At 45.9% G+C, this 14,501-nt stretch overlaps 1 protein-coding gene across 1 annotated transcript in view; it reads left to right on the forward strand.

Annotated features, from left to right (window-relative positions):
• The first annotated feature begins 229 nt into the window (after positions 1-229).
• Positions 230-14,501, forward strand: part of LOC126456459 (uncharacterized) — a 262,405-nt gene continuing 248,133 nt past the window's right edge. Inside the window, exon 1 of the mRNA XM_050092213.1 lies at positions 230-487. Coding sequence (XP_049948170.1) covers positions 230-487 — 258 coding nt within the window. The remainder of the gene's footprint in view (positions 488-14,501) is intronic.

Raw genomic sequence — 14,501 nt, forward strand, 5'->3', positions numbered from 1 at the left:
CCTCCTACGGTCACTCAATGACGACACCTTGCCGTACACCACAGCGTTTATATTTGCAATGAAGTTGTCTTGACTTTCGTGTTCGTCAAAGCTACCCGGCTGTGCCTGCAGCTCCGGACTGCTTGGGTAACGAGCCTCAGTTCACAATGCCGCCGCTGGCGAGAACCATCCCACCTCGCCGGCGCCGGCGCCGGCGCCTACGGAACAAGGCAGCACACCAGAGCCCACAATGGCGGCGGCGAAAGTGTCGGAAGCGAGTCGGGTCCCGGCGCGGTGTTCCGGGACGCTCTCTCCTCTCCGCAGCCGTGAAAAACGCGAGGCGCTGCGCCGCGCCGATCCTCTGCTGCCGGCAGACTTTCCTGCGGTACGGTCAGCGGCGCAGGGGCGCGCGGGGGACGCGCCTACCTGCCGCAAAAACAAAACACGGTGCAGCGGGGGACGGGCCGCCGCCAGCGCGCTAGCGAAGCGCGGCCTGGTTGTTGACATTGTAAACGTTTGAAAGGAGCCGGAATGCTCCTGCACAAAGAGGGAAAATAGAACTCATCACCACGTTAACTTTCAGAGATTAGACACGACTCTTAGTGCCTGCATTGGTGGTCAGTCTTATTATTACCATATCTTCTTCGGTCTTCCAAGTATTCTTTTTTTCATGTGACACATATTTCGTGGCTTGTAATGGTAACCGCCACCCTGACATTATTCCCCGCTGTACATACATATAGTTCCCTATTCATTCATTATACTGAATGTTAGTTCAGTTTTAAACTTATTTGTAATACCTTCATTCGTTGTTTATCCATTCACAGCTTTAAAGACTCTCGTTTTAGACACACACATATATACATTACTGGCCATTAAAACTGCTACACCAAGAAAAAATGCAGATGATAAATGGGTATTCATTAGACAAATATATTATACTACAACTGACATGTGATTACATTTTCACGCAATTTGGGTGCGTAGATCCTGAGAAATCAGTACCCAGAACAACCACCTCTGGCCGTAATAACGGTCTTGATACGCCTGGGCATTGCGTCAAACAGAGCTTGGATGGTGCGTACAGGTACAGCTGCCCATGCAGCTTCAACACGATACCGCAGTTCATCAAGAGTAGTGACTGGCGTGTTGTGACGAGCCAGTTGCTCGGCCACCATTGGCCAGACGTTTTCAATTGGTGAGAGATCTGGGGAATGTGCTGGCCAGGGCAGCAGTCGAACAATTTCTGTATCCAGATAGGCCCGTACAGGACCTGCAACATGCGATCGTGCATTATCCTGGTGAATTGTAGGGTTTTGCAGGTATCGAATGAGGGGTAGAGCCACGGGTCGTAACACATTTGAAATGTAACGTCCAGTGTTCAAAGTGCCGTCAATGCGAACAAGAGGTGACCGAGACGTGTACCCAATGGCACCCCATACCATCACGCCTGGTGATACGCCAGTATGGCGATGACGAAAACACGCTTCCAATTTGCGTTCAGCGCGATTTCGCCAAACACGGATGCGACCATCGTGATGATGTAAACAGAACCTCGTTTCATCCGAAAAAATGATGTTTTGGTATTCGTGCACCAAGGTTCGTCGTTGAGTACACCATCGCAGGCGCTCCTGTCTGTGATGCCAGCCGCTGGTGGCCGAGCGGTTCTGGCGCTACAGTCTGGAACCGCGCGACCGCTACGGTCGCAGGTTCGAATCCTGCCTCGGGCATGGATGTGTGTGTTGTCCTTAGGTTAGTTAGGTTTAAGTAGTTCTAAGTTCTAGGGGACTTATGACCTCAGCAGTTGAGTCCCATAGTGCTCAGAGCCATTTGAACCATTTGAACCTGTCTGTGATGCAGCGCCAAGGGTAACCGCAGTCATGGTCTCCGAGCTGATAGTCCATGCTGCTGCAAACGTCGTCCAACTGTTCGTGCAGATGGTTGTTGTCTTGCAAACGTCCTCATCTGTTGACTCAGGGATCGAGACGTAGCTGCACGATCCGTTACAGCCATGCGGATACGATGCCTGTCATTTAGACAGCTAGTGATACGAGGCCGTTGGGATCCAGCACGGTGTTCCGTATTACCCTCCTGAACCCACCGATTCCATATTCTGCTAACAATCATTGGATCTCGACCAACGCAGCAGCAATGTCGCGATACGATAAACCGCAATCGCGATAGGCTACATTCCGACCTTTATTAAAGTCGAAAACGTGACGGTATGCATTTCTCCTCCTTACACGAGACATCACAACAACGTTTCACCAGGCAAAGCCGGTCAACTGCTGTTTGTGTATGAGAAATCGGTTGAAAGCTTTTCTCATGTCAGCACGCTGTAGGTGTCGCCACCGGCGCCAACCTTGAATGAATGCTCTGAGAAGCTAATCATTTGCATATCACAGCATCTTCTTCCTGTCGGTGAAATTCCGCGTCTGTAGCACGTCATCTTCGTGGTGTAGTAATTTTAATGGCCAGTAGTGTATATATAAACGATTTGGCCGACAGGGTGGGCAGCAGTCTGTGGTTGTTTGCTAATGATGCCGTGGTGGACGGTAAGGTGACGTCGTTGAGTGGCTGTAGAAAGATACAACACGACTTAGACAAAATTTCTAGTTCATGTCATGAATGGTACCTAGCCCGAAATGTAGAAAAATGTAAGTTAATGCAGTCGAGTAATAAGATAAAACCTGTTATGCTCGTATACAGTGTCACTAGTGTCCAGTTTGACACAGTCAAGTCATTTAAATATCTGGGCGTAACGTTGCAAAGCGATATGTGGTGGAACGAGCATGTGAGAAGTATTGTAGGGAAAGCGAATGATCGACTTCGGCCGGCATGGGTGGCCGAGCGGTTCTAGGCGCTACAGTCTGGAACCGCTCGACCGCTCCGGTCGCAGGTTCGAATCCTGCCTCGGGCATGGATGTGTGTGCTGTCCCTAGGTTAGTTAGGTTTAATTAGTTCTAAGTTTTAGGGGACTGATGACCTTCGAAGTTAAGTCCCATAGTGCTCAGAATTTGAACCATTCTTGATCGACTTCGATTTATTGGGACAGAGTAGGTCACCTGCAAATGACACCGCATATAGGACGCGGGTGCGACCTATTCTTGAGTACTGCTGGAGTACTTAGGATCCGTATCAGGTCGTACCGAAGGAAGATATCGAATCAATTCAGAGGCCGACAGCTAGATTTGTCACCAGTAGATTCGATCAACACGTAAGTGTTGCGGATATGCTTCAGGAACTCAAATGGGAATCCCTGGAGGGAAGGTGATGTTCTTTTGTGAGAATCACTACAGAGAAAATTTAGAGATCCGACATTTTAAGCTCACTGCGGACGATTCTACTACCGCCAACATATATATTGCCACGAAGATAATATACGAGAAATTAGGGCTCATACGGATGCATATAGACCGTCGTTTTTCGCTCTATTTGCGAGAGGAACAGGAAAGGAAGTGAGTAACAGTGGTACAGGGTACCCTCCACCACGCACCGTACGGGCGCTTGCGGAGTATCAATGTAGACGTAGATGTCGATTGAATTTTATTTATCTGCCATTTGTAAGTCTCCAGGTATGCCTCCCATAAAGAACTCAGGAGCTGCAGCAGTTTTATAAAATTTAATTTTGATTCATTTCCACGTGACACTCTTTAAAATACTGTCTACAGTGCACAAATACAGGGGGTAACTAAATTTCCTTTACAGATGGAGAGGACTCATAGTGAGGACGGCCGGCCAGAGTGGCCGAGCGGGTTCTAGGCGCTACAGTCTGGAACCGCGCGGCCGATACGGTTAGCAGGTTCGAATCCTGCCTCGGGCATGGTTGTGTGTGATGTCCTCAGGTTGGTTGGGTGTAAGTAGTTCTAAGTTCTAGGGGACTGATGACCTCAGATGTTAAGTCCCATAGTGCTCAGAGCCATTTCAACCATCATAGTGGGGTCCAAGACCGTTAAGTTTAGCGTGGGTACCGTTTTCTCGCTGCACGTAAACTACCACAACACACGTACAAGTCTCCCGCACTTGGGGCGCCACTCAATAGGGTATTACGTGCGTTATCAACGGATCATCTGATGTCTCATGCCCACTGCAGGTTTGTTCCGTAGAATATCGCGTAAGTCGCGTACGATATGACTGGCCGCTCTTTTCTATCCGAGATTTGCAGAGATTGAGAGAGTCCGTCATTGGATTATCTTAGTGAGTCATCACGTAGGATATCTTCCTACCTGTTTTGTTGCGGAGCTCTCGCAGTTGCTTTTCCTCGCAATAACAGTATCGGTGCCATCGGAATACCTGTAACGTGAAGCTCCACAGGGTGTTTCCTTATAGACCGTGCAGAAATGTAACAAGACATAGAAAATGCTTCACTGAACCATTTGAGATACGGGACCTCGGGTCGGAGAAGGCCGCCCGATGTGACCGAGCGGCTCTAGGCGCCTCAGTCCCGAACCGTGCCGCTGCCACGCTCGCAGGCCCGAGTCCCGCTACTGTTTTCCGACTTGTTTACAACTATCATCCGTACAAGTTTACACGCACTGTGCTGTTATTTACATGTGCATTCTTTATTTCCGGCAAGGAAACAAGGAGGACGAGCCTGGTTACCAGGAAGTCATGATATACGTTTTGCTTAATTTGCTTGTCCATAAGGTGGTTCTGCTGTATTGTATTTACATTGTCCCATGACAGAACGTGCTAAGAATCAACATGAGACCAGTTCATTACTCAGTGCTATTCAGAGTCATACAGTACAATACGATGGAGCAATACCGGTACAGTATGTTCTGGTCGCTGGATTGGAGGGGGAGGGCCTGCGAGCTCATCTGACATGAATCCTCTTGATTATTTCCTATGGTGATATCTGAAGTCAATTGTGTATGAGACCCCAGTGGATACGGAGATGGAATAGTTGCCGGAATTGTAGATGTCTGTGATGTAATTCGAAACACACCAAGCCGACCGGAGTGGCCTAGCTGTTCTAGGCGCTACAGTCTGGAACCGCGCGACCGCTACGGTCGCAGGTTCGAATCCTGCCTCGGGCATGGGTGTGTGTGATGTCCTTAGGTTAGTTAGGTTTAAGTAGTTCTAAGTTCTAGGGGACACAGCAGTTAAGTCCCATAGTGCTCAGAGCCATTTGAACCATTTTTGAAATACACCAGGGTGCGCCAGAATCTTGTTCACCGATGTCATGCCCGCATTGAGGTTGATGGCCGTCAGTTTCAGCACATTTTTTAAGACAAAGTAAAAGTGGTACATTCATTGTGTCAATCATGATATTTGCAGTTAACTAATATAAGTAAAGAAGTACACAGTATTGTGAGTTTATTCTTACTAACATCTTAAGCTGGACTCTCCGATCGCAGGCTCCCTATATCAAAATATTCAGTGAAGCATCCTCTATGTCCTCTTAAATTTTTGCACGCTGTTACGAAAACACCCTGTACATCGTATAATTTCTAAGTGATGTAACTGGAAGCTGTATTACTTAAATAATGTTCGTGGACGCTCTTAAGCTGTGTTTTTTTATGAAAACATCGTAATCTGACACTAAATGAAGCAATGCGTTATTTATTAACTCAAACCTAGCAATTCCTTGAGGGCATGGTCCTACGACAGGACTAGACCGAACGGAATTCTTTCGGGGACTGGCGACTATGACACGCAGTGTAGAACTCTTACAATCGTGGAAAATCGTAGCTGTTCGTACACCTTCGTTATCTTAAACATTATTCATTTGTTTATTGAAATGACTGCTTTCTTGCGTCGTAATATTGTCATAAGAAAGGATTCATGACCAGTGGGCTTCTGCTAAAATCTGTAGTGGAAGAAGTGGCTTATGTTAGTAAATATTTATTAAACAAAATCACTGCTTCACGCCAGAATGGTTGTGGTTTCTCTAAGTACTGTGCGCTGACGTAACTGTCTTTCTTACAGCTGACCACAGCACCTCACTTCACCGTCTAACGGCAACGCTAGATGGTCTAGCGGATAGTGTGGGAACTGAGATTTTACTCCCTGCTATGTGTTCTACGGTGCTGACTGAGCTTACAGAATGCTGCTGATATCTACAGTCGCAACGTAAAATGTAAATGTTGGCAATGTAATCTGCAGATACGGAGTACCTCACAAGTTGAGTTTGTGACCTGTCCAGAGATGTTTGTAGCTGCAGTTGTGCCTGTGGTCTTTGTTCATACTGTACTAGTATACAGTAGTAATCATTCATTACAGTGCAATATGTAAGCTGTATGTACATATCACTTTTAATGTGTTGCTGTTGGCCATAGTGAACAACAGGTATGTGGAACACGTCGACATTTTGTTATTGTACGGGCGAAGCTCGGTGTAATGGGAGGGCTGCTGGTCAGTGGTACGTGGAGCGTTTTCCACACCGCCACAAATCTTCGCACTCCATCAGTCCTATGGGGCACCAGTGGGTCTTAGGTACATTCGTCACCAGCAGCGCCGACTGTGGTGCTACATGCAGAACTAAGTTTTGAGAGGCTGTGCTCCATGGATTGAAAGAGAACGCGACGGGGAGTACCAGAAACCTAGCAAGTAGACTGAATGTGGATCACCAAACCGTCTGACGTGCCCTTCATGAGTAGCAGCTACACCCGCACCACCTCCAGGCAACGCAGCCACAGGATTTTGCTTCACGAACTCTCTCCCGCAAGTGGTTCTTCCCACGGTGGATCCTCTTCGTGAATGAAGCCAAGTTCACCATACCGAGTGTCCCACATTCCTCCAACAGTCATGCGTGGGCTGCTGAAAACCAACAGGTTTCAGGAACTATACTGTCTGAACATTAGGGCAGGGCTGCTGGATGAACGTGTGTCTGGATCATACCCTATTCCACCACATTTCACGTCTGCCACGTACTTCTGATTCTTTGACGGCGTACTGCGAAGGCTCTTGGAAGGTGTGTCCCTGCATGTGCGTCAAAACATGTGGTTCCAGTGCGACGGTGCACCACCACATTTTTCACGTTTACTCAGAGATCATCTAGACCAATGATGTTGGCAAAAGCAGATAGTATGTACATTGAAGGTGGAGGGGGAGAAAGGAAAGGAAAGGAACTAATGGTATCCGCTGCATCGGGACTTTACCTGGAATGAAAATGGAGTGGAAATGTGTGCTGGACGCGGACTCGCATCTAGGATCACCTGCTTACAAGACAGCTGCGCTAACCACTGTGCCATCCGGACACAGAGTTTAGCACCAATACACGGACTACCTGCACATGCTGACCAAAACGCCAAACCTAGCGCCACCATTCGAGTCCCGCTCCGGCACACATTTTCACTCATCGCTGCTGATTCAGCACAAAGTCCCGATGCAGCTGGTGTCATTAGTCCCTTTCCTTCCCTTTCCTTTCCTTTCTCCCCCCTCCTATGGCAAGTTGAAAAAGAGAGAATGAGAGGGAGAGACACGGGGTGTGACATATGTGAGCGTAAATCCTTTCTCTCGAAAATATTTCTCTCCTTCATACCTCCTCTGCGTTACCACAGACGACGTGCCACTGATCTCATTTGTACTACGATTGCAGTACGCGCGAAGTGTCTATTTACTCCCTCCTCCCTGAGGGAAATGTATAAGTTTTATTAAATGTTCACCAGCCTGCAGTTTTCTATAGTTGTTATCCTCTGCGCAGAAATCAGCATCTACTTCGTGAATGCGTTATCTTGAGGCTGTAAGAAACTCTCAGCGAGGAACTGTTATTTCAGAAATAATTAAATTTCCTATCAGTTTGTTTATACGGGATGTCACCATTGGCAGAACACGAAAAACTTCACAATTACATTCCACTTTAGAGTCACAAATAATTTCTATTCTTCAAGAAATTAATGAACTGCGTGTTTCCGTAACTCTCACATTTACAAATGAGACATTGCAAGATAAGTCTTAACTGATACCGCGGCAGACAACACGTCTGTCCTCCGACACTGCTATGATATTTACAAATCATACATTACTAATGAAAACTTAGTATTAAGAAAACAGTCTTAATCGCCTTTTTTTATTTATTTAGTGCCGACCATTTTGGCCCATCGCAGGGGCCATTTTAAGGGCGAACATAGCAATGGTCGACCGCTGGTAGCGCCATGTCTATCAAAGTGTGGCAGGTCTAAAATTAAGCAATATACAAAGTGAATCACCTAAAACTTTCACCACAAATATCGCGAAAATAGGGAGCACTATTAGTGTAAATATGAGTAATACAGGCAGCAGCAACTGGCCGAGACACAAGCAGCAACAAGGAAGCAGCCGATTTTTGAGAGTTTAACGAGTTCCTAACCAGGAGCGAACTGTATAATTTCATCTCTGTGCTTTGATAGTTTAGTTCCTAATATTTAATACACACAGTTCCCGCGTTTTCGTTTGCATCGGAAAGTAAACCGATTTTGTGACATATTACAAGTTCCTTCAGTTATTGAATCTCTGCATATTAATCTATTAGACACAGTTCTTGCATTTTCGTCAGTGTCTACAGTAGAGTTCCACAGCATGTATTGATAGGCCGTTTATCTGTGTTGTGTAGTTTTCCACGGTCTCTAGTATGCATAGGCACTGTGATTTCTGTGTGCAGATGCGAGCCGACTTCGTGACACTTCACTCTCAACACCAGGCTTTGGTTGCACCACTTGAAGCTGTAGTGGATGGCGCCGGCCGAAGTGGCCGTGTGGTTAAAGGCGCTGCAGTCTGGAACCGCAAGACCGCTACGGTCGCAGGTTCGAATCCTGCCTCGGGCATGGATGTTTGTGATGTCCTTAGGTTAGTTAGGTTTAACTAGTTCTAAGTTCTAGGGGACTAATGACCTCAGCAGTTGAGTCCCATAGTGCTCAGAGCCATTTGAACCATTTTGTAGTGGATGGCATCGCAGCCGTGGGGATCCAATGGACGTCCAACATATCTGAGTCCTCCAGTCGGTCCACACCAGTTGCCAGCTCAGTCATTGCTCGTACTGACGTTAACCCCTCACCTGTGATAAAGTGAGAGGTCGCCTCAGGGCAAGGCGGGCAGCGAAAGACTTCCCAGGGGGTCGCATGTAAGGCCTCCCTGGTTAGTCTGACAAACAGGTTCCAGGTGCTGTCTGTGGCTGACACTGCCGCTCAGCCAGATGCCGTCGCTTGTCCTGTTTCAGAGGAAACCTCTCAGCCTGCAAGATCCGGGTAATCACGAAGGATGGGATTAATGGTAGTTTGGAGCTCTAATGTTAGGCGACTCCCTGAGAGACAACCTCCACTCCTTCCAAATTAACGATGTAAATGTAGACCAGATGCGGCTTAAATTCAAACGTATAGTATCGACAGCAATTGAGAGATTTATACCAAATAAATTAACAAACGATGGAGCTGATCCTCCTTGGCACACAAAACGGGTCATAACACTGTTGGAGAAACAACGAAAAAAAGCATGCCAAGTTCAAACGAAAGCAAAATCTCCAAGATTGGCGATATTTTACAGAAGATCGAAATTTAACGCTCACACCAATGCGAGATGCTTACAGTAGTTACCACAAGGAAATTTTGTCTCGAAACCTGGAAGAAAATTCAAATAGATTCAGGTCATATGTAACGTATGCTAGCGGAAAGACATTCAATGCCTTCTCTGCGTGATAGCAATGAAAATACTGTCAAAGCAGAGTTACTAAACACAGCCTTCTGAAATTTCTTCACCAAAGAAGACGAAGTAAACATTCCAGAATTCGAATCAAGAGCAGTTGCCACGCTGAGTAACTTTAAAAAAGAGAGCCTCGGAGTAGGGAAACAACTTGAATCACTTAGTAAAAAGAATGTTTTCTGGTCCAGACTGTATACCAATTAGGTTCGTTTCAGAGTATGCTGATACAATAGCTCCATTCTTAACAGTCATATACAACCATTCGCTCGGCGAAAGATCCGTACCCAAGGACTGAAAAGTTGCACAGGTCACACCAGTACTCAACAAAGGTAGGAGTATACCACTAAATTACAGGCCCATATCACTAACGTAGATAGGCAGAAGTATTTTGGAACATATATTGTGTTCGAACATTACGAATTACCTAGAAGAGAACGGTCTATTGACACACAGTCAGCACGGATTTAGAAGGCATCGTTCTAGTCAAACACAACTAGCTCTTTACACATGCGAAGTGTTGAGTGCTAGCAACAAGGGATTTAAAATTGATTCTGTATTTCTAGATCTCGAGAGAGCTTTTGACACGGTACCACACAAGCTGCTTGTAATGAAATTGCGTGAATTGTCTCAGTTATGTGACTGGATTCGCTATTTCGTGTCAGAGAGGTCACAGTTCGTAGTAACTGACGGAAAGTCATCGAGTGAAACAGAAGTGATTTATGGAGTTCCGCAAGGTAATTTTGTAGACCCTCTGCGGTTCCTCATCTATATAAACCATTTAGGAGACAATCTGAGCAGCCCTCTTAGGGAGTTTACAGATGATGCTGTCGTTTATCGTGGTGTAAAATTATCAGAAGATCAGAACAAATTGCAAAACGATTTAGAAAAGACGTCCGTATGGCATGAAAATTGGAAACAGACCCTACACAATGAAAGTGTTAGGTCACCCGTATGAGTACTAAAAGGAATCTGTTAAACTTCGGTTACACGATAAAACAGTCAAATCCAAAGGCCATAAATTCAACTAAATACCTAGGAATTACAACTGCGAACAACTTAAATTGGAAAGAATACATACACTGAAGCGCCAAAGAAACTGGTATAGGCATGCAGATACAGAGATATATAACCAGGCAGAATACGGCGCTGTGGTCGCCAAGGCCTATATAAAGACAACAAGTGTCTGGCGCAGTTGTTAGATTGGTTACTGCTGCGCCAGTGGTAGGTTATCTATATTTACGTGAGTGTGAACATACCGGTAGTCTTGTAGTCGGCGCACCAGCGATGGCACACAGCGTCTCACAGTATACCGTGAATATCAAGAATCCGCCAAAAACATCAAATCTTCGACATTGTTACGGCCGGAGAAAGATCCTGCAAGGACGAGACCAACGACGACTGAAGAAAATTGTTCAGCGTGAAACAATGGCAATCCTTCCTCAAATTGCTGCAGAGTTCAATGTTGGGTCATTAACATGTGTCAGCGTGCGAAGCATTGAACGAAATATCATCGATATGGGCTTTCAGAGCCGAAGGCCCTCTCGTGTATCCTTAATGACTGCACGACACAAAGCTTTACGCCTCGCCTGTGCGCGTCAACACCGACATTGGCCTGTTGATGACTGGAAACATGTTCCCTGGTCAGACGAGTCTCGTTTCAAATTGTATTACGCGGACGGACGTGTACGCGTATGGAGACAACCTCACGAATCCGTGGACACTGCATGTCAGCAGGGGACTGTTCAAGCTAGTGGAGGCTGTGTAATGGTGAGGGGCGTGTACAGTTGGAGTGGTATTGGACACTTGATACGTCTAGGTACAACTCTGACAGGTGACACGTATGTAAGCATCCTGTCTGATCACCTGCATCCGTTCATGTCCACTGCGCATTCAGACGGAAGTGGACAATTTCAGCAGTACAATGGGACACCCTACACGTCCAGAGCTGTTACAGAATGGCTCCAAGAACACTCTTCTAAGTTTAAACACTTCCGCTGGCCACCAAACTCCCCAGATACGAACATTATTTAGCATATGTGGGATGCCTTGCAACTTGCTGTTCAGGAGAGATCTCCACCCGTCGTACTCTTACTGATTCATGGAGAGCCCTGCAGGATTCATGATGTCACTTCCGTCCAGTACTACTTCAGACATTAGTCGAGTCCATGCCACGTCAAGTTGTGGCATTTCTTTTTGCTCGCGGGGGGCTATGCGATGTTAGGCAGATGTACTAGTTCCTTTGGCTCTTCAGTGTGGAAAATGTGGGGAAGGCAAACCAAAGACTGCGTTTTATTCGCAGGGCACAAAGAAAATGTAACAGATCTGCTAAAGAGACTGTCTGCACTACCATTGTCCGTCCTCTTTTGGAGTACTACTGCTCGAACTGGAATCCTTGCCGGATAGGATTAACGGAATACATCGAGAAAGTTCAAAGAAGAGCAACGCCTTTTGTACTATCGCAAAATGTGGGAGAGAGTGTCATTGACATGTTACAGGATTTGGGGTGGACAACATTATAACAAAGGCATTTTTCGTTGCGCGGGATCTCCTCACAAAATTTCAATCACCAATTTTCTCCTTCGAATGCGAAAAAATTTTTTTGACGCCGACCTACATAGAAAGAAACGATCATCATAATAAGATAAGGGAAATCCGAACTCGCACGGAAAGATACAGTTATTATGAAGGTGGTTCGATGCACCCTATGCCTGGCACTTAAATGTGATTAACATAGTATCCTTGTAGATTTAGTCGTAGGTGTAGATGTGCGATTTTCACAGAATGGGAGTGTACTATTAGTCAGTCAACAGATTGTAATAATGCTTAGAAACTGTATTTTCTGTGCAAAGATACACTTTTTTAAATGGAACAATGCCTACTGACATTAAGAAACTAAAAATGGCTAAAATGTAATGCCAGTGGTGTCTGCCGCGGGATTCTTGTGCGAGTCGTTTACGAGACATCGTATTTTGAAAAGTTCACTTAACGATACTTGTACAACGTATTTCACAGTACACACTGAAGAACAACACAAGTGCGTACACTAGATATGTGGATTCTGGCGAGTAACGAGATAACTGACAATCACAAGTTGTGTTCAAAATTACCAATGGCAAAGGCAGTATACAGGCTTCCAATCTGGTATGGAACGACTGCTGCACATGTGCAAGCATTCCAGCGGAGATGTCCGAGCAGGCTGTAGTAATACGTGGTTGAATATCATGAGTAGATAGCGTCTTTCAGCTTTCCCCACAGAAAGAGTCTACAGGCGTGGAATGTGGGGAACGGGCCGGTCAAGGTATAGGTCCTCTGTGTCCAGTCCAACTATTAGGAAACAATTCGTAAAGGCATCATAGCACTTCGTGCACTATGGGCTGGACGGTCATCATGTTGGTACCACAGGCTCCTCTTAGTATGCAGAGGAACATCATCTAGAATCCTTGGAAGAGCCCCCTGCGAGGAGGCTGCGATACGTGTGCGCGTACAGCCTATGAGCCGATGGTTCACTCTCTCACATCACACGTTTACACTCGTTGGACGCTGACCTTCCACCTGACCAAGCCAACAAGTGTTGTCAACAGACCAATAGTGCATGTTTTGCCGGTTTACCTGGCCATGATTGGTAAATGTGGCTTCATCACTAAACAAGATATCCTGTCTTAATTCGCATTCTCATTATCGTTTGCATACAGCTCTTGACGGAGAGAGGTGTGACAGGGATGGGACTTATGTTGGTGCGGAATGCGTAGTACACTTGCGTGACTCATGCCACGTCCTCGTGCGATTGCGCCGGAGCTAACGTGTGGATCAACTGCAACAGTAGCAAGAACATTAACATCCCCCTCTTCTGCCGTCACTTGTTTCCTTCTGTTACGTTGTCTATGTGTTACGCTACCACATTCGCTTAAGTGATTGAAGAGAATGATAAATAACTCTATTGGGATATCTTGCCATATGTACTGTAACAGAATGAACTGCATTCTTCTTACTCTCTCCATGCACCATGAGCATGTCTGGTTTCTATGCGTTGGTAAATCCTATCGTCCACTCACGACCTACTACTTAAACTATCACACACTAACTGACTAGCAAGTCGCAATGCACTCAAGAAACACACAAACATAATGTAAGCAAATACAACATCGTTCCTAGCAACTACGCACACTGAATGGCAAAAACAAACGTCGATGTGGAAACTTTTCAGAATATGATATCTCGCACTAGAATTCTGCAACAAACATCACTGACATCCTAATGGAACTTACGTTTAGGTTGTTAATGTAAATAGGCATTGTTCCATCTAAAAAAGTGTACGCTTGCACAAAAAAACTCTAAGTATTATTACAATCTGTTTATTGGTTAAAAATAAGGGCCCCCGACTACCAATCCATTCCTTGAAAACAGCACATCAATAGTACTGTCAATTTGCGCAATATTTGAGGTGCAAGTTTTAGGTGATTCACCCTGTATACTGCTAAGAAAACACAGGAAAAGCTAAATATGTAATCTGCAGCCCTGGAGATGTGTCACAGACGAGGACTCCGGGTCCAGTTCCCAGTATTCAGTTTTTTGTTTTGGTGGAGATTTTCCCTGGTTGGGAGGAATACAATTGGGTGCACTCAGCCAACTGGGGAGGTATTTGATTGAAAAGTAACACCTCCAGCCGCGAGGGATTAGCCGAGCGGTCTTAGGCGCTGCAGTCATCGACTGTGCTGCTGCTCCCGGCGGAGGTTCGAGTCCTACCTCGGGCATGGGTGTGTGTATTTGTCCTTAGGATAATTTAGGTTAAGTAGTGTAAAAGCTTAGGCACTGATGACCTTAGCAGTTAAGTCCCATGTGGTTTAACACACATTTGAACATTTTTTTTAACATCTCCAAGATCTGGAAGGCTATCAGTGGCCGAG

The sequence above is a fragment of the Schistocerca serialis genome, chromosome 1 (genome assembly GCF_023864345.2).
Source record: "Schistocerca serialis cubense isolate TAMUIC-IGC-003099 chromosome 1, iqSchSeri2.2, whole genome shotgun sequence".
NCBI classification, from domain to species: domain Eukaryota; kingdom Metazoa; phylum Arthropoda; class Insecta; order Orthoptera; family Acrididae; genus Schistocerca; species Schistocerca serialis.